This window comes from Mytilus trossulus, chromosome 9 (assembly GCF_036588685.1).
Source record: "Mytilus trossulus isolate FHL-02 chromosome 9, PNRI_Mtr1.1.1.hap1, whole genome shotgun sequence".
NCBI lineage: Eukaryota > Metazoa > Mollusca > Bivalvia > Mytilida > Mytilidae > Mytilus > Mytilus trossulus.
The window spans coordinates 32,498,333-32,517,653 of NC_086381.1; the positions used below are offsets into that span (position 1 = coordinate 32,498,333).

At 31.1% G+C, this 19,321-nt stretch overlaps 1 protein-coding gene across 2 annotated transcripts in view; it reads right to left on the reverse strand.

Moving 5' to 3' along the window:
* LOC134685581 (peptidyl-glycine alpha-amidating monooxygenase B-like) overlaps positions 1-19,321 on the reverse strand; it is a 124,985-nt gene that overhangs the window by 103,929 nt on the left and 1,735 nt on the right. Inside the window, exons 3-14 of one of the 2 annotated variants that reach the window (XM_063545399.1) lie at positions 18,529-18,638; positions 16,744-16,801; positions 15,411-15,501; positions 14,844-14,944; positions 13,933-14,010; positions 13,244-13,289; positions 12,516-12,583; positions 11,709-11,789; positions 10,379-10,458; positions 9,585-9,638; positions 8,428-8,477; positions 6,842-7,272 (exon numbers count right to left, since the gene is read on the reverse strand). In XM_063545399.1, coding sequence (XP_063401469.1) covers positions 7,125-7,272; positions 8,428-8,477; positions 9,585-9,638; positions 10,379-10,458; positions 11,709-11,789; positions 12,516-12,583; positions 13,244-13,289; positions 13,933-14,010; positions 14,844-14,944; positions 15,411-15,501; positions 16,744-16,801; positions 18,529-18,638 — 965 coding nt within the window. In that variant the 3' untranslated portion in view covers positions 6,842-7,124. Of the gene's footprint in view, positions 1-6,841; positions 7,273-8,427; positions 8,478-9,584; positions 9,639-10,378; positions 10,459-11,708; positions 11,790-12,515; positions 12,584-13,243; positions 13,290-13,932; positions 14,011-14,843; positions 14,945-15,410; positions 15,502-16,743; positions 16,802-18,528; positions 18,639-19,321 lie in introns of those variants that run through there. The other variant, XM_063545398.1, reaches the window with a different exon arrangement.

Sequence of the window (19,321 nt, forward strand, 5' to 3'; positions counted from 1 at the left end):
ACAGTTAAGGATTCGATCTAACAACCTCATTGTTGACCGGCTAGTGATACAAAAGTTTGTTTGATCGTTTGACAACGGAGGGCAATCCTTCGATAAAACAAATATATATCAGCGGCTTAACGTAGAGATATGACCTATAACACTATGGTAATGGATAAAAACTAAAAACAAAAACACAACTTGCCAAACAATAGTCTGCAAACTTTACACACAAAAATATAATTCTTCGTGAGCTATGAAAATATTCAGTGATGCCGGGGTTGAACTCCAAAAGTCAGAACAGACAAACAGTTCATACTCAAAAAATAATTCGTGAATTGATTTGGCAAACAATAAACATCGGCCGTAATCAATGGAGATAAAATTATGCAATTGAATGAGTGCATCTAGTAAATAATTCAGTTCAAAACCTGCTATACAGTGTGGTTAGGATAAAGGGTCTCTTTCAATGTCATCTGGTATATTTTACTGGTAAGAGACAGTTTTTCCAAGTATTTTAATTTTTATTATTTTGACTAGGTTTTGACAGGAATAAATGATTACCATTCTGATATTATAAGTGTTTTTATCAATACTCTGTTTCCAATCGGGGGCATTCCATGTTTGTTCGTTTAGCTCGCAACATTATTTGTTTTGAATAACATCAAGTTTACAGCCTTGTTCGTTATTGTTTTCATGCACAAGTTACATTTCGTTTGATTCGTCTCATTTGTGTTGTATTATTTTCTGGATTTAGTGTAGGTGTCAACCTGTCCTAATATTCATCAAATACTGTTTTATATGTTAATGGTTTGATCGCTGATTTAAATAAAGTTTTCATTGCTTTATTCGTTGATTCTTATTCAAGGAAAACCAAATGGTACACATGTTCAACCTGTCATGACTGACATCTTAAGTCGAAATGTATACTATATGACATAATTTGTGAATGTGAACACTCAACACTTGACGGTTGGAAAATTCGTGAATGTGATCGATAATGTCATCATGGATGGTTGATAATGCACAATTTTCCATTTGATTGATTTATATATACAATTTATTTGCATAACGAAGTATAAATAGCACTATTCTTTCTTAATTGTCAAAAGTGTATTTTATAAAACACATTACATTTTTGAGAATACTATTCATTTAACATTTCTTATTTTCTTCCATAGTCACAACAGCCTTGTAAGTCCCTCAAACAATTGTTTCCTTTTCACACTTTTGTGGTAATTATTGTTTTCTATTGTTTATTCATGTCTAATTTATTGTCAATCAATGTGTTCGTAGATAGATGTTTTTGTGTTCTGTTAAATTGTTCCTTTTAAAATTGTTATGCGATGATGACTGATGTACCCATATTTTGACTACTTTATTAATTGTGACTGTTTATTTAACACATCATGTAAATATAACGGAATTTGATGAGACTGTTATTAAAGAGAGAGGGTTAGCGCTATAGAACCAGGTTTAATCCACCATTTTCTACATTTGAAAATGCCTGTACCAAGTCAGGAATATGACAGTTCTTTGATGCATTTTGTTATTTGATTTTGCCATGTGATTATGGACTTTCCGTATTGATTTTCCTCTGAGTTCAGTATTTTTGTGATTTTACTTTTTATGTATATCTCAATATGAATAGAAGTGCTATTATCAAAAGTTGCTATTAAGATGATAAGCAGTGCTATGAAGTTTTCAATGATTTTAAACAACCATTATTATTGACTGTTTAATGTTAGAATGCGATGCAAGGTTACTAGAACTATAAGTTTGTGCAAAAAGGGAGAGGTAAAAGATACCTTAGGGACTTTCAAACTCATAAGTCGAAAATAAACTGATTGTTATAGTTCGATCTTATGTTGTACTGTTATACCACTGTTCCAGGTTATGGGGAGGGTTGGGATCCCGCTAACATGTTTAACCCCGCCACATTATTCATGTAAGTGCCTGTCCCAAGTCAGGAGCCTGTAATTCAGTGGCTGTCGTTTGTTTATGTGTTACAATTTGTTTTCGTTCATTTATTTTACATAAATAAGGCCGTTAGTTTTCTCGTTTGAATTATTTTACATTGTTTTATCAGGGCTTTTTATAGCTGACTATGCGGTATGGGCCTTGCTCATTGTTGAAGGCCGTACAGTGACCTTTAGGTGTTAATGTCTGTGTCATTTTGGTCTTTTGTGGATAGTGGTCTCATTGGCAAACATACCACATCTTCTTTTTTTTTTATATTGAAACACAATGGCTAAAAAAGAAAAAGACAAAGAAGGAAAACATAAGATATAAGAACATAAACACAACCTAGGAAACTAAGCAAAAGGAACCCCGTCAAAAGCATTGGTAAATGATAAGATTCCAAGTGAATTGTCAATATCTGATTCATCAAGAGGTCTGTGTAATGTGATTTATTCACAAAAACGATTTTGTTTAGGACTTTATTTGCGGTAAAAATAACAGATTTGTCGTGACAGTATGACAAGTGATTTACATCGTTTCGACCGTTAAAGATTGATGAAGCATTGGCATTGATAGATCCATCTAGTTTCTTAATTTCGATTTGTATCAACAAACTCACAGCCATTATCCATTTTGAAATTGTACATACGTCTTCTTTCTCTTGTTTAACCCATTACCTTGCATAATCCTGAATGAATCCACCAGTATTTAAGCTACTTACAACATGTACAATTCTTCTACATTTCTTATAATCATTGACAAGTGGTTTACTTACATGTGTCAAAATAAAAATATATATTATAATTTGGTAATTCTCCAAATATTCGAGATCGATATCCATGGAAAACCAAGTGGAGATTTGTTAAGGTCACGAACAAAGAAGATGATTCGACCACCACCGAAAAAGTTATTACCAAGAGTAATGTCGCATTGATATAAAGTATTGAGTATAATTGTTTTACGAAACATATTCTATATTGTCAAACAAGTGAATACTGTGGAGTGTATATTCATCTCTTTTCTTAAGACGCAATTAAAAATAATTCGATAACCTTACTATCTATCGTTATTGTGAAGAGGATTTAATAAGAGTTTACTAATTATTTAATTTATTCCACCTCTTTATTCAATATTCTTATTTGAAATCTTACATTTTGATTTCTTTATGTCACGTGTACTTATGATAATAACATTAACGGTACCAATTTTTTTCTGCACCAGATGCATTTCGACAATACATGTCTCTTCAGTGATGCTCGTATATAAAAGATGAAGAGCTATAATACAAAAGTTTCAGTTCTTGTGATAAAGTGCTGGGTCTTAGTACAATTCATAGAAATATTAACATTGTTAACAACTGTTGGCTTGAAAAAAAGGTTTGTTTATTTTTAGGCCAATTTGTGAAAACGTAACATAATAATCCTCGTTTTGATAAAGCATCAATTTTTTTTAAATTTCTTGTAAATACCCCTTACAAATGACAGATGATAACATACGATGAATGCTATTTACTGAATCATCAAGAGAAGAGTAAAGAACTGCAGAAACCAAAGTTTGAATAAAACATTTCAAAAACTGTTCGGAAGCAGGATGGTTGATCACTCCATGTCAGACCTATTTTATATCATTTGGTCCACCTTTTATGTGTTTTATAAAAGGTTTAATCCACCATTTTCTACATTTGAAAATGCCTGTACCAAGTCAGGAATATGACAGTTCTTGTCCATTCGTTTTTGATGCGTTTTGTTTTTTGATTTTGCCATGTGATTATTGACTTTCCAAATTGATTTTCCTCTGAGTTCAGTATTTTTGTGATTTTACTTTTTAAGTCTGGTTTCGTTCGCTTGCAGCATATGACAAGCAAAATAAAACACCAATATTTCAATATAAAATTGAGAATGGAAATGGGGAATGTGTCAAAGAGACAACAACCCGACCAGATAAAAAAAACAACAGCAGAAGGTCACCAACAGGTCTTCAATGGAGCGAGAAATTCCCGCACCCGGAGGCGTCCTTCAGCTGGCCCCTAAACAAATATATACTATTTCAGTGATGATGAACGCCATACTAATCTCCAAATTGTACACAAGAAACTAAAATTAAAATAAAACAAGACTAACAAAGGCCAGAGGCCCTGACTTGGGACAGGCGCAAAAATGCGGCGGGGTTAAACATGTTTGTGAGATCTCAACCCTCCCCTATACCTCTAACCAATGTAGAAAAGTAAACGCATAACAATACGCACATTAAAATTCAGTTCAAGAGAAGTCCGAGTCTGATGTCAGAAGATGTAACCAAAGAAAATAAACAAAATGACAATAATACATAAATAACAACAGACTACTAGCAGTTAACTGACATGCCAGCTCCAGACTTCAATTAAACTGATTGAAAGATTATGATTATGATCATATGAACATCAGGCACAATCCTTCCCGTTAGGGGTTTAGTATAATACCATCATAACATATATGAGAAGAACATAACCCGTGTAAATATCCAGTTATTTGCAGCTGTTCCGTGTCAGTCACTTTAACCAATTGCCATTTATCAATTTGCATTTATAATATTGAATATATTTATATAATTATAAGAAGCTGTTTTTTGTTAGAATTGCTTAGGTCTTAACTTTTATGCTTTGTTTTACAAATATAATATGATTAATGAATTTGTAATTGTCGATTTTACAGGGTTTATATTGAATTATCTCCTGGTTCTAACAAAAATGAAAAAAAAGCACAATTAAAAGTAATTTATACGAATAATACCAAACAATATTACAAATGTTGTACAAATGTATGTGTATACATAATTTGTCAGACATGCAAACATGTATAAAATATATTATCACGGACATAAAAGATGTCTTCTGTTTTGATAGGTTAAGCGTGTGATTTCCAGACTTGAAATCTGTGTTTTTCACACGTTACATAGATAAGTGCAATAGTGTCCTCCGTATTGTAATATACCACGTGCCTTCTATACATACAATGGTAATTTGTATCCACCTGTGTTAACTTTGTAACAAGAAACGGTACATTGCAGACGACAAAGTGTGAAAAATGGATAATACGACGGAGAGCATATATGATACATACGAAGAAGCCTTTGACGAGATAGGATATACACATCTTGCAACCATTTCAAATAGTCAACGAAACTATGACGACTTGCGACCAACAACTTCAACTGAAAACTATGCATCTGTTATTGATGATAACAAATATCGAATAAAATTATGGATAGCGTTAACTACTGTTACTATAATAGCATGTGCATTGGCAGCTGGACTAACTTACGTTGTAATACAATATCGATACAATACAAAAGTTTATAATCCTTTAAAAGTAAGCATAAAGAACGAAAATAAAAATACAAATTTCCGGATATCAGAAAAGCGGACAAAATGTCCAATAGACTGGACGACATTTGGTATGTGGTGTTATAAAGAGTTTACAGATCAGAGAACATGGTTCCAGGCCCGTGACTATTGTCGCAGCATTGGAACTGATCTTGTAAGTATTCATAATGAAAAGGAAAGCAAATTTCTCCACGACAGTTTTATTCAGGCTTTAAGGTGGATAGGACTCAGCAATTTTCAAAACAATGGAAGTTATGTCTGGAGTGACGGAACACTTATGAATTATTCTTATTGGGGACCAGAAGAACCGAATAACATCAATAATAACGAAAACTGCGCAGAGACATACTATCGAACGTGGAATGACAACAATTGTTTTTTGTCGTTCAGATTTATATGCAAAATGCGAATTTATCTAAGATGTAGGCCTTGGGATTCGTTATATTTTAATAATTCTTGTTATTCAATTGATTTTGCACTGGCTAATTTTACTGAAGCTCGTAACCTTTGTAAGAACAAAGATTCAGATTTAGTTATCATTCATTCGAAAGAAGAGTATAATTTTATAGTAAGTCATACTTCTCAAGAATCAGGTGTTGATTTTTGGATTGGATTGCAGAAACAAAGGAATCGGCCATACATATGGATAGATGGTAGTAGTCCGACTTACCTTCCTTGGCGTAAACAACCTCAAGGAGATAATGATTTTTGTATTAAATCATCTTCCTTGCAGGGAACATGGTCTGGTGATAGTTGCAGCAATAGAAATCGTTTTATTTGTGAAAAAAAATTTACTATGATACATGTTTTACAATTTTATTATATTAGAAATGTATAGGTAGACAAATGTTGTAGCTACACAATACCATTACACGTTGTGTATGTTAAAGTCATATAGGGGAATTTTTCAGTTGTGTTTTACTTATTTTCATTTGCGATAAATTCAAGTTCATTTGAAGTGATCATTATACGATACAATGAAAACTGAACAAATATACGAATACCCTCATTCAAAACCAACACTGTCCCATGTTTACAAACATAACTTAATTGTGAAAAGCAAAATTGGGCAAAAAAACAAAATTCAAGGAATATTAAACCAACCACCAACCGTATATTTAGTTTTCAGTCCATCTATTGTTCCGATAGCTATGAACAATTCACCTTAACACCAACAATATGCACTCTCGTTAGGAGGAAGTATGCAACGATTCATTTGCGAAAACGAAAAAAATATGTTTATCAAGATAAGATGGCAAAAAGTAAAAATATAAAATTTGTCGAGAAAAATTGAAAACGGAAATTCTTAATTAAATTGCAAAATCAAAGGCTCAAACACATCAAACGAATGGTCAACAACTGTCATATTCTTGAATAGGTACAGTCATTTTCTCATGTCAAAAAGGGTGGATTAGGCCTGGTTGTATAGCTAGCTAAACCTCTCACTTTGCTTAAAACTCAACTGAATTGACAGCGATGTGTGAATAAAACAGACATAATCATTAAACATGTCTAAGTTAATAAAACAGCAGTCAAGTTATACTTTTCAATGTTTTATTGCTCAAAATTGAAACAAACCTAGATTGCAAATATGGGAATCCTCTAATTTTTTAACCGGTCACATGGCAAAGGGCGCCAAAGGTTGATGTCATAACGAGAAGAACACTATTTAAAAGATGATGTTAGATTGGCGTACCAAATTGAGGTTTCAATTATTCATATATCAGCGTCAAGTAAATGTACGAATACCTTAATGTGATTTCAAGCATTATTACAATTAAATCACAGATAACAGTACATATGTAACAATGAATATAACTAGTTAACTATCACAAAGTGCAGCTGTTTTTTCGTTACTACAAAAGGTAAAATCAGGTGATTTCGAAATACAGCCCGGTGGACGTGCAAAATACTCCTGGTATTGTATGTCATATCCAACACTAAGCTGGAATATGCAGGTATCTTCTGATCTATAATAGAAATGATGAAAAAGTCATTTTATACATTTTATACAAAGCAACTAGTATGTTTAACATGACTATATTAAGAAACACTAAGGAAATTATTAGCAAAGTCGAAAAATATTATTTGAATTAATTAAAAACAGATAATTGTATGTATCTATTCAACTCGTGACCTTTCAGAGGTTGACATCTTGTTTTGACATCTGTCTGTTGACGACTCTAGGTTGCCCTCAAGTTGAGTTAATTTATCTTTGTTTTTTTTTATTTCTGTCTGCCTAATTAAGATATTCTCGTTTCCTTTTGTAATATTTTCATTGAGAAAATTCAAAATTATTTCATTTAAAAACTATTGATGCTGATGCGTTCATTTAAATCTATTTGAGTTTGCAGTTATGTTTGTATTCATATAAAAAGTACTTCTTTTAACTCAGCAGATTCTTAAGTTTGTAGCTTAAACTTTAGTACAAGGAAAAGAATTTTATTGTATGTTCTGGTATACATTCAGTTTGACACCACGTCTTACAATTAGTTTGCTGTTCATAAAGTAATTGTCAAAATAATATTTCTTGCCAAGTCCTCCAGCTTTTTTTTGCCGCTGTAATGTTTGAAACTACTTTTTATATATATGTTACCGTATAGTGGGTTATTTTTGCGGGTAGAACAAAAGCGTCAAAATAAATTCCGCCAATTTAAAAGTGTACATGCAAAGGTAATGATACCAGTTTTAAATCCACAAAAAATAATAACTGCCAAAATATTTCGTTTACCTTACTCAATGAAAATTGCGAAATTTTACACCCGCGAAAATAATCCTCTATATGGTATATAGATTTGATTACTGGTCAAATAAGTACAGTTTTAGTTATTGTTTGTTTTTAAAACATGTCTATATCTTCATGAATCAGTGTGTTTCAGTGCTCATGTTATGTAATATTTATATCTAGTAAATAATTGTCCTCAAGATGATGACAGAAGCCATTTTGCAGCAAAAGTGACAAGGTGTAAGCTTAGTCGGCTACATTGAATTCCTGAGATCCAAACAACAATAAAACAGTGTTCATTGGTTTGAGTTATGTAAAGTTTATGTTTGCTTTGTATGGTTTGCCTATTATTTATAACAAGTGTCCTTCTAATCAAAGTTTCTTTTGTTCATTTACTTACTTAAGATCAATATCTTTTCCTTCATTATTGATAAACAAACAACGTGAAGCCTGCAATGAAGGATACATACATGCCGTAAATTTGTCAATATTCAAAAACATAAAAGTAACACACTATGTAATAAAGTAACTTAACTCAACAGTTTGGTTACAATCAATTCGAAATAAAAAAAAAGTTCGCATAACTGAATATCTTTACGATTGAAAAGAAAAACGATGCTCACATAAATCTTGTTATAGAACAATACAATGGTATTGTGTCAAACAGCATATCATTGACAATTAATAGTCTTTATGCATGAATTGAATAAACGTAAAAACCTAATAATTCATTTACATTATCGTTTCATTTTATTTAGTCTGAAAAAAGAAAATCACGAAAAAACTAAATTCCGAGGAAAATTAAAAAAAACCTTAATCAAATGGCGGAATTCATTATTTTAAACACATGAAACGAAAGGATAACAAATATAATATTCCTGACTTGGTACAGACATTTTCTAGTGTGAAAAATGGCAGATTAAACCTGTTTTTATAGCAAGCTCAAAGTCCCACTTGTATGACAGTCGCATACGATTCCATTTTGTTGACAACGATGTAAGACCAAAACAAACTGACATAAAAAGTAAAATTTAGGGTACAGCAGTCAACATTGTGTAATAATTTTAAACACTATCAAAACAAACAAATATGTAAGAAAAAAAACCCAAAAAACACATATTTACAAAGCACATTTGTTCACATTATCTGGGACACACATGCATATAAAACATTGATCACAATTATTGCATGCCTTGAGATTGTCACATAAGGTGCTACTCTGAACAATATTGAGTAAGTACTACATCACATGTACCATATGTTAATCAATGTAAACTGCATCTATTTCAGACAACGGATTATTTTTTTTTAAATAGAAGATGTGAACAGTAAACGTTTTTGTTTAATATGGTAGGAGTACAATAGCTTCTATTGATTGGAATGAAGAATATATTTGTATTCATATCATAAGGTATATTATTCAAGCCATGAAACTAAGCTACCATATAAAATGTAACAACTGCCACGTCTCTTAAAATATATCACAACTGTTTTGAAATGAAATGACACGAATGTGTTAACTTTATCATCAGGTTGGTAAATAAAACAAAAACTTACTAAAATATCACCAGGTCGTATTTCTACTGGTCCGTTAACGACATCAAACCATACCTACAGTGTAAAAAACATGTTTCATACGTTTTGATAAATCAATCAAAACAACATAACATTTTGCAAAGATTTTTTTTTTTTTTATCTTAAATGAGATATATATATGTATATAAAATGCATATGCATAAATGAAAAACAAAAACAAAACAAAGCACAAAAACAACATTGAGGTTTAATATTCAAACATGGTTTCAAAACTATCTTTGGGATATTCTAGAGATGTGTACCATTTAAAGACTAAATGAAGTAGCTCTTTATTTCTGACGAAATATGATCTATTTGAAAACATCCATTGTTTTTGTAACGTTGTTACAGTGATAAACAATATTTAAAGTAAATACTACTAGTTGACCAATGTAAGTTGGGAAATATCATGTAACCTAACTATCTTTTTTTTTTTTTTTAATTAGCTACGATTTAAACGTTGTGATTATCTACTATCTGTCATCATGAAGAAAGTGGGTAGTGTGAATGTGCTAGATGTAAGATTTACTGAAGTGCCTTAATATGTATCCTAAAATTCGAAATATTATTTTGATGTCTCATTTTGTAGACAAAACATGTATGAAATTCAAAATTGTAAAATATATAGATGGGTCCTTATAGACTTCAAAACGTTCTCCTAAGGATTTGCTGTTGCAATTACTCTCGAAAGTACATCTTAAATCTAACAATGCACAACAACAAAACACATTAAAAATGAACGCAAAGAGAATCCTTAAGGATCACATAAATCAGACCTGATGTCTTTCTCTAGTTTTCTGACCACCAAGGTATGTCCAAGTATTATTTCGAATAAGAAATCCTTCGGCGAAAACACCTGACATACACAAAATAATTTAAATGTATAGTGATACATAGTACATAGTAGCATTATCAATTTGTCAATGCAGCTGAAATAAAGCTTTCATAGCTGAGACCTTTATAATCGTGTGATCAAATAGAAAGTGATGAAACTACGCATCTTTCTTGTTGTTGTATGCAAATGAACCTGTATAAACATCACGGGCGCTGATTTTCCTTTTCGAATACTCTCAAATCACCCTGTTTTAATTTGCTCTTTGTTGTGGGTGATTTTCATGATATGAATCTATAGTTTGCTTTGATAGTGATTTAAAAAATTATATTTTAGTTTTTACTGTATTTTGAGTGTTTTTCCATGGTAGTGTCAGTTTCACTTGGCCTAATAAGTTCTTTTGGTATCTTCCGAAAATTGGTCTTCTTCGTACAAAAAAGAGATTTGAACTGCCCGGAAAAGGTCTTCTCATGTTTTCACCATTACATGAACGGTATACTTTTTTGGCAAATAGAGATGTGAGGTTTACTAGTCCATAGCAATAGCAACATAACAACACAATGGTAAATGACACATACACCATTTCATTTCAAGTTGATATTGTCAATGGTTGAACAATTTCAATTTGTAAACCTGTATATTCCCCTAGTAACCTTAACATATCGCTATGTAATAAAGTTACGCAACATCAAAGTTTATCCAGTGTTAAACGAGAAATTTTTTTTTTAATGAATTACAATAACTTGCATGAGCTGTTACGAAAGAAAAAAAACCCAACAGAATCAACATTTAAAATCCAAACTGTTCTAAGGACATTTATACTCATTAACCCACCATTTTTTTCTTTAAAAATATCCTGAACCTAGTCACGAATATGGCCATTGTTATATTATAGTTCGTTTCTGTGTGTGTTACATTTTAACGTTGTGTTTCCTTTGTGTCGTTTATTTCTCTTATATTTGAGTGTGAATTCACATTACTATAAGACGTGTCACGGTACTTTTCTATCCCAAATTCATGTATTTTGTTTTTATGTTATATTTGTTGTTCTCATCGGATTTTGTCTTATGCTTAGTCCGTTGCTGTGTGTGTTTTATTTTAATGTTGTGTAGTTGTTTTCCTCTTATATTTAATGCGTTTCCCTCAGTTTTAGTTTGTTACCACGATTTTGTTTTTTGTTCATAGATTTACGAGTTTTGACCAGCGGTATACAACTGTTGCCTTTATTTATATAGTTGATATAGATTGAAAGACATGTTATTCAAAGTACTCACCATGTACATGTGTATGAACATAATAATGAAAGGCAATCGCTGTAGGTCTTTTCCATTCGCAACCAACATGTGTGAAGAAACCTAAACAATGATCATATAACACATTCAGATGTTTTTCGATATGTGTGTTCACGTACTACTTGTATTATTGCATCTAAATAATGATCATTATTATACGAAACATGATAGTTTTTAAAGATGCAGTAAAAGCATTATGTCCAATTTAACGGACTGCTGCATTCCATCAGAATATTGAAATTTGATTTTATTACCGATAAATCTGTAGAAAATAAAAATATTACTTTATTAATTTCGGCTTTGTAACTTCCCAACCTGGTTCCTGGATTACTTGTACATAAATAAAAATACATGTGAAAATCAACAGCGTGTGAGAATTCGAATAAGAGATTTGATCTGAAGGATAAGCCAAATTTATCTTAAGTAAATTTTACATGAGCTGTTGCTACCTTAGTTTCTTACAAGCTTTCCAATAGAAAAAAAACGTATATTTCAAGAAAAGTGTGTTATATATCATACATATCAGTACAAAGCTGTCCTCTTTGAGATGATGATGCATTCGAGGATTTGCAGAACACAAGCAATATCTTCCCACAGTATAAGGAAAGAAATACAACACACGATAGATATTGTATTAGGTCGTACTACAACGAAACTTAAAACATTAAATTAAGGACTAAAGAGTGTGGAATTAAATGAATATTTAAAACTTCTATTTTATATGACCTTCTTCAAATTTGATATCTTTGTTAGTATGAATTGTAAGCTACAAGTCTAACTGGTACATACCATTTGGTTTATTTGCAGGAACGAAACCCTCATTGCCGAGTAAAAACTTCTGGTAATTATACTTTGTTCTAAAAATAATTATACAGCAAATGTTATTTCCAAAATGTTGCTTGCATATTTTAAATCATAACAAAATGGGAAGACATCTAATTGCAGATATGACAAATATTCACTTTGCTCAAAAAGACATAGACCAGTTCATTTTGTCCATATTTTAATCAAAGAATTGCAACTCATTTCACCGGTTACGGACAATGTCCTGAAACGCACTTAGATATCTTGTAACAGAAACTATGATATAACAGAAATCATAGACGATTCTAAAGTAAACATGATTTATTTTTTCATTTAAATTAGGCCGTTTGTTTTCTCGTTTGAAATGTTTTACATTGTCATATCGGGGCCTTTTATAGCTGACTATGCGGTATGGGCCTTGCTCATTGTTGAAGGCCGTACGGTGACCTATAGTTGTTAATGCCTGTGTCATTTTGGTTTCTTGTGGACAGTTGTCTCATTGGCAATCATACCACATCTTCTTTTTTATATACGATAGTTATTAATGACCTAACAATATTTCATATCATGCTATTCAAATTATCAAAGTACTATCAAAAGATTATTCAAGATGAATTTGATACAGTTATTTTGATTACATCGATTCTTAGAGTGAAATCTTATCAAAACTGGGTAATGATTATCTTATCTAATAAGTGTGCTTTTGAACTTACGGTCTTTTCTTGAATGTTAATGTTATATTAGCTGGCGATGCAGGTTCTGTAATAAAAATAATAATGATGTAAATTAGGATTTCTCATTGGGATAACATACAATTTCATGATCATATTTCAAATTACTGGTTACCAAATAATTTCCTTATTCCGGATGTGTTGATGTTGTTTTTTGAGGTGCATATTTCGTTGAGAATTTTTCATATTTTTGAGTCAGTCAGACCTTGGTCGAAACTAAAAATAGGATACATATTGTATTGCCCACGTGTTTCTTATTTAACGTTAATCCGATACGTTGCACTTTGGAAACTAAATTCTGCACTTTATTTATGAATCTTCCGTTTAGTCAGAATTTATTTGCAATGTGTTTTGATTAATGTTTGGTGTTTTGTAGATTTCTTTTCGTCGTTTTACTGTTTTAGTCATGCAGTTCTCTTTTATTGAAACATAGGGTGTCTTAATTCCCCATTGGCATATTTTACTCTTTAACATTTTGGAAGTTCAAACTCATTTTAAGGAACCACAGGAAAACAAATATAGTCAGCAAATGTGTTTTTATGACAGTCGTGAGGATTTTGTGAAGGAATGTTATTTTAAGTTTGTTACTGTCTTTTGTGCTATCTAAACATATTTATTTTTATTCTTCGTTTTTGTTTTCTAAACATTGCTATGCTTAAATTGTTTCTTACCTATTAATGGTTCGTAGATATGCATCTGGACAATTAAAAAATATTTCTTTCCACTTCCACCAACCTTTGCTGATACATCTTCAAATAATTAATTTTCGAATTTAAAGACATTTTAGAAAAAAATATATTTTCGTTTTTTTCTCGTTTGAAATAATATAACTTCATTTTTTTTGGTCTTGTGGTAAGGGTTGTTCTTATTATTAAAGGCCTTATGTTGACCTATAATTGACACGCCGTCTTCATTTGAACACTCGTTGATACTTGGTTATCATACCACATCTCTTTATTTTTATATGCATTTATATAAGTTTCATACACATCAAAATAAACATAAAACGTGTTTAATATTTTTTTTCAAACTTACAGTTATTTAAAGAAAAAGTTGGAGCACCCCTTAATTAATTTAGATATTTTAAATAATTTCTGTAATTGTACAGTTGTCTCATTTGTAATCACAGTTTACAACTATCCTTTTTTGTATATGTCTTATACAAGTTTCCTAACTATTAACATAAAAAGTATGAGTGATGAATATTTGTTTTTAATTTACATGTGTACAGTAGGATAACATACAATGGAATCCCTATGTTAACCACCCTTTAATAAGTTGATCCTTTTTTTTTAAAATCTACATTTGATAAGCAACATGACGTATGTCTTATCTTTTTGCCCATCCAGAGCTATTGAAATCCCCTCAGGATTGTGGTCGAGTCAGCGTTGGCATTTTATTTTTTTACGGCATTGTCACTTCCTTTTCGACTCATGAGTTTGGTTATCCCTATGTAATGATTCATATTTCCTTAAACGTTTTAGTATTACCAGTGTTTGTCCATCTATTTATCTATTTTTTGTTTAATGTCCTTCTTACAAAAAAAAATGCCAACATTTCAAACGAATTGCGTATTTATTACCTTTTGGAAGAACGTAAAAAGGTTTATCGACAGACTGGAAATTGTCTGTAACACTGAACTCAACAGCATCACCTTTACATGCTAGTCCTCTTTGACAATCCCTAAAAAAGTATGAACGTGCTGTATACAATATAAGTTGTGATATGTTTCGAGTTTGAATTTTGTCAGTGGTTGAAATATGTTCATACTTACAATGAAGGCCACAACTTTTTAAGTAGTTTATATCCAATGTTTTATTAAAATAATTTAAAAAAATGACAATATAGTTATTGGTTTTTAAATATATGTTCCACATTTACATACTTATCTTATAAAGAAACAGGTAACTACGAAAATAGCAAATTAGGCTATTTAACGTAGGTGAAAGGCCCCTTATCAATTCAGAATATCTATCAAGAGGATGAGAGTAGTGCAATATTTTCAGTAATACAAATTACATGAATAAGCATTAGCCATATTTGCATTTATTTTTCTAATTTTAAATTTACATATTCTCATTGACAAGTATCTCTTTTCTCCTTTTATCTTTTAATAATAGAAAGAAAGAAAAGTTATTTAAATGATTACCATGAAGCATCTTCATGTAATGGTTCTAGGCATAGACCGGCGTCGACATGATGTGGTTTAACGATTGGGTCAGGCTCAGTTAACAACTTTGCTGAAAACATACAAATAGGTCAGTAACAGTCAAGTATAGATGTATGTCAATAAATGTTTATAACTTTTGAAATATATTTTACTGAATAGTTCTTGCCTTTTTTTATTCCAAATATTTCACTCATTGTAAAAAGATATAGGAAGATGTGGTGTGAGTGCCAATGAGACAACTCTCTATCCAAATAACCATTTAGTTAACAATTGGATGTATGTTTTGTCTTTATGTCTTAAATCAATATTCTTTACTAACGTCATGCCTAAAAAGTAAAATCACAAAAATACTGACTTCAGAGGAAAATCAATTTGGAAAATCAAAAATCAAAAAACAAAACGCATCAAAAACGAATAGACAACAACTGTCATATTCCTGACTTGGTACAGGCCTAAGTTTATGTAAGTATCCAGTGAAATAAACAATATACTAGTTGAGTTAAATTGTCAACGTTTCCTTAAAACTTTACAGATAGATCATTTTTACCAAAGACCATTTTTCTCTTAAGTTTGTCTAATATGAAAAATATACAAAATGCTTAAAGTACAATTTTCCACAAGACATCAACTATTGTAGACGTTTGCAAATATAATTCACAACGTCCTTCGATAGTAAGCAAAACTTATACTGCAAACTATAAAAGGTCCCCTTATATCAAGTTTTAAACAATGCAAACGAGAAAGCTATCTGTAAGAGCTTTAATGGTGGGATTAAATATAATTGTATAATGGTCACCAGAATAATGAACACTTTATCCTGTGTTTAGATATAGGAAGATGTGGTATGAGTGTCAATGAGACATCTCTCCATCCAAGTCAGAAATTGTAATAATTAACTATTATAGATCAAACACGACATTCATCGAGAAGCATTGTCTCACACCGAGCAGCAAGCTACGATAGGCACCAAAATGACTAGTGTAAACCTTTCAAACAGGAAAAACGTATAATTCATATCATAAACGAGAACCACATCAACAATGGACAACCATTGAACAACAGACCTATTTTTTGAATATAATTTATTTATATATTATCATGATGAATTAATAATGACTGAAAATGTGTACTTTCATAAAAAAAAATATCTTAGAAAAACAGCCAAAAGCAAAGTCCTATCAGGTGCGGTCGGATTAAGACTGATAATTATCAATTGCGAATTAGATTAATAGAAAGTTTCAAAAGTTATCACTTTTTTTATGTTTATTATTCAAACCATTTCTAAGACTTATAAATAAAATTATGGACTTACTTATATAACTTTCGCCTATCTCTTCTAATGATTTTGAATAGCAAATGTACCTGTTTACCTAAATAGAAAATATTAAACATATATATAACATTGAGCGGATTAACCAAATGACGGAATTGTAAAACACAATAGTTTAATTTTGGTTGGTTAATTTATAGGGTTTTCCCCGCAATACTAACAGTTTAAAAAATATATGGTTTGGTATCTCAATTTAATGAAATGGTATTTCATATCGATATTACACGTTCAAATAGTTTACCAACAATGACATATCATTTCAAATTAATTCCAAACAATTAAATCTAAACACATAAAGATATGTTCCTTACGTCGTAAGTACAATCCCCTTCCCTTTCATGAATGTGACCTACCGAATTAGACTATTTACCAGATTTGTAAACACATAAGCAACACGACGGGTGCCACATGTGGAGCAGGATCTGCTTACCCTTCCGGAGCACATGAGATCACCCCTAGTATTTGGTGGGTTCGTGTTGTTTATTCTTAAGTTTTCTATGTTGTGTCATAAGTACTATTGTTTTTCTGTTTGTCTTTTTTTAATTTTTAGTCGTGGCGTTGTCAGTTTGTTTGAGATTTATGAGTTTGACTGTCCCTTTGGTATCTTTCGTCACTCTTTTAATGGCTTTTAAAAAGATTTTATTTTTCATTCTGACTTGGACTGATAAAGGTAGTATCAAAAACAAAACTGACATTATTCTGTATTAAATTATTCACTTTGTATTATATAAATGAAATTGTTTGTGGTTATCGTTCTAAGCTTTCGGTGCTGATAATGATACCAATCACGGTAACAACTTCAAAATGTGTATGACGTCATCATACGTGCGTAAAACATATGTTTTCAGTGCACAAAATAAAGTTCACATGACTTGGATTTTTCCCGAGGCTGGCAGTGTACATGTTATAACCTATAACCAATAAAATCCCTTGAGCAGCGCTCTCAGAACTTAAGTGTTGTCAAAGTTGGTTAATACAGGTGCTATTGTATAACATTAATTTTTTTTGGGTTTAAATTTCGATGTGTTGTATTCAAAAGTAAGTTCGTGAAGGATTAATTTTCGTGGTTTTTTAAAATGAGAAAAAAAAATATATGTAAATGTAACTTTATTATGGAGAATGCTAAATAAAACCATCTTAACTTTCGCCATTGGGAAAATCAATAATTGCATTTAATAGTAACAGTGAGCACTTATTAAGTATTTTGACCTAGCTGGCTTGTACACACCTTTGACCTTTTATCCCAGGACATTTATTGTGTAATAAACATATTACGGCTTGCGGGCAAAACAGACCACTACAAAAACTGTTAAATGACATTGGTTGACACTTCTTGATCATTATTTATTACTGTACAAAGAAAAGATTAGGATTATCATCTGACTGAAAGAAAACGTTTTATTATGGTTTCAATATATGTATTAATGAATGTCAAAATGATTTTGTCTTATTATATGATAATGTAAATCTACAGTTAAATTTTCCTTGAGGTTTTAATTCCGTGGATAGTTCTTATGCACGAAATAAACGAACTTAAATCCCCAACGAAAATTTCTACTTTTACAGTAGAAAAGGCTTATACAGTGAAACCTGACTAAACTAAATCCTGTATAAACCGAAGACGTTCATGAGCACGGTCATATCAAGTTATATGCGTTGTTAACCTGATAAAACCGAACCTCGTCCAAAACCGAACAACGTCTTTTAAAAGTCCTAAAGAGGTTCGGTTTAAACAGGTTTTACTGTATAACTCTATCCATATATTACTTCTGTTGTTTGTACAGGTGGTATTACAACTTTGTATTGAAACTGCTCCTCATCGCTTTGTTTTGAGTCCACAGAAATGTATGGCAGTTCTCGAATAGACTGTACCATTCCTATTAAAACAAACCAGGACTTAAATGAATCTAAAAACGCAATTACCCCTTGAATGTAGGAATACATGTATCTTGTATAACCTTATATATGTATAATAATATCAACATGTGGTAGAATAGTCATCGAGGCAACTCTTCTTGAAATAACAAATGACATAAGTTACTTACTAAATGTCACCGTACGCTCTAAAACAATGAAACTTATAATTAGTTTTAACACAAAATTAATATTAAATTACACTCAAAACTCGAATGAATGACATTATATTATCTGTTTAAAGGTTATAGATATTATATATTATAATGTGTTATCAGCTGCTTTAATACTTTAGCATATCTAGAAAAAGAACACTTAGGTGGTATGGGAGTATAATTTAGAAATAATAGAATGTATTCAGATTTTGGTCAAATTATAGTATATTTGTAGTATATATTGTGGCATGTTCAAAATATATAATAAAAATGATAGGTCACTGGATATTTTTCGTAAGCTACAGTTTCTTACAAAATGACACAATTTGTATAGGTATCAAAGGAAAACACATAATTATTAGAATAGAAGCCAAACTGAATGATATATTTGAAGAAGAAAAATACTGAAAATAGCTTTCATTAAACGCTTAGAGAATATCAAAAGAAAATATAGGGTCATCGTACGTTTTTGCCGGGTTATTTACTAGATA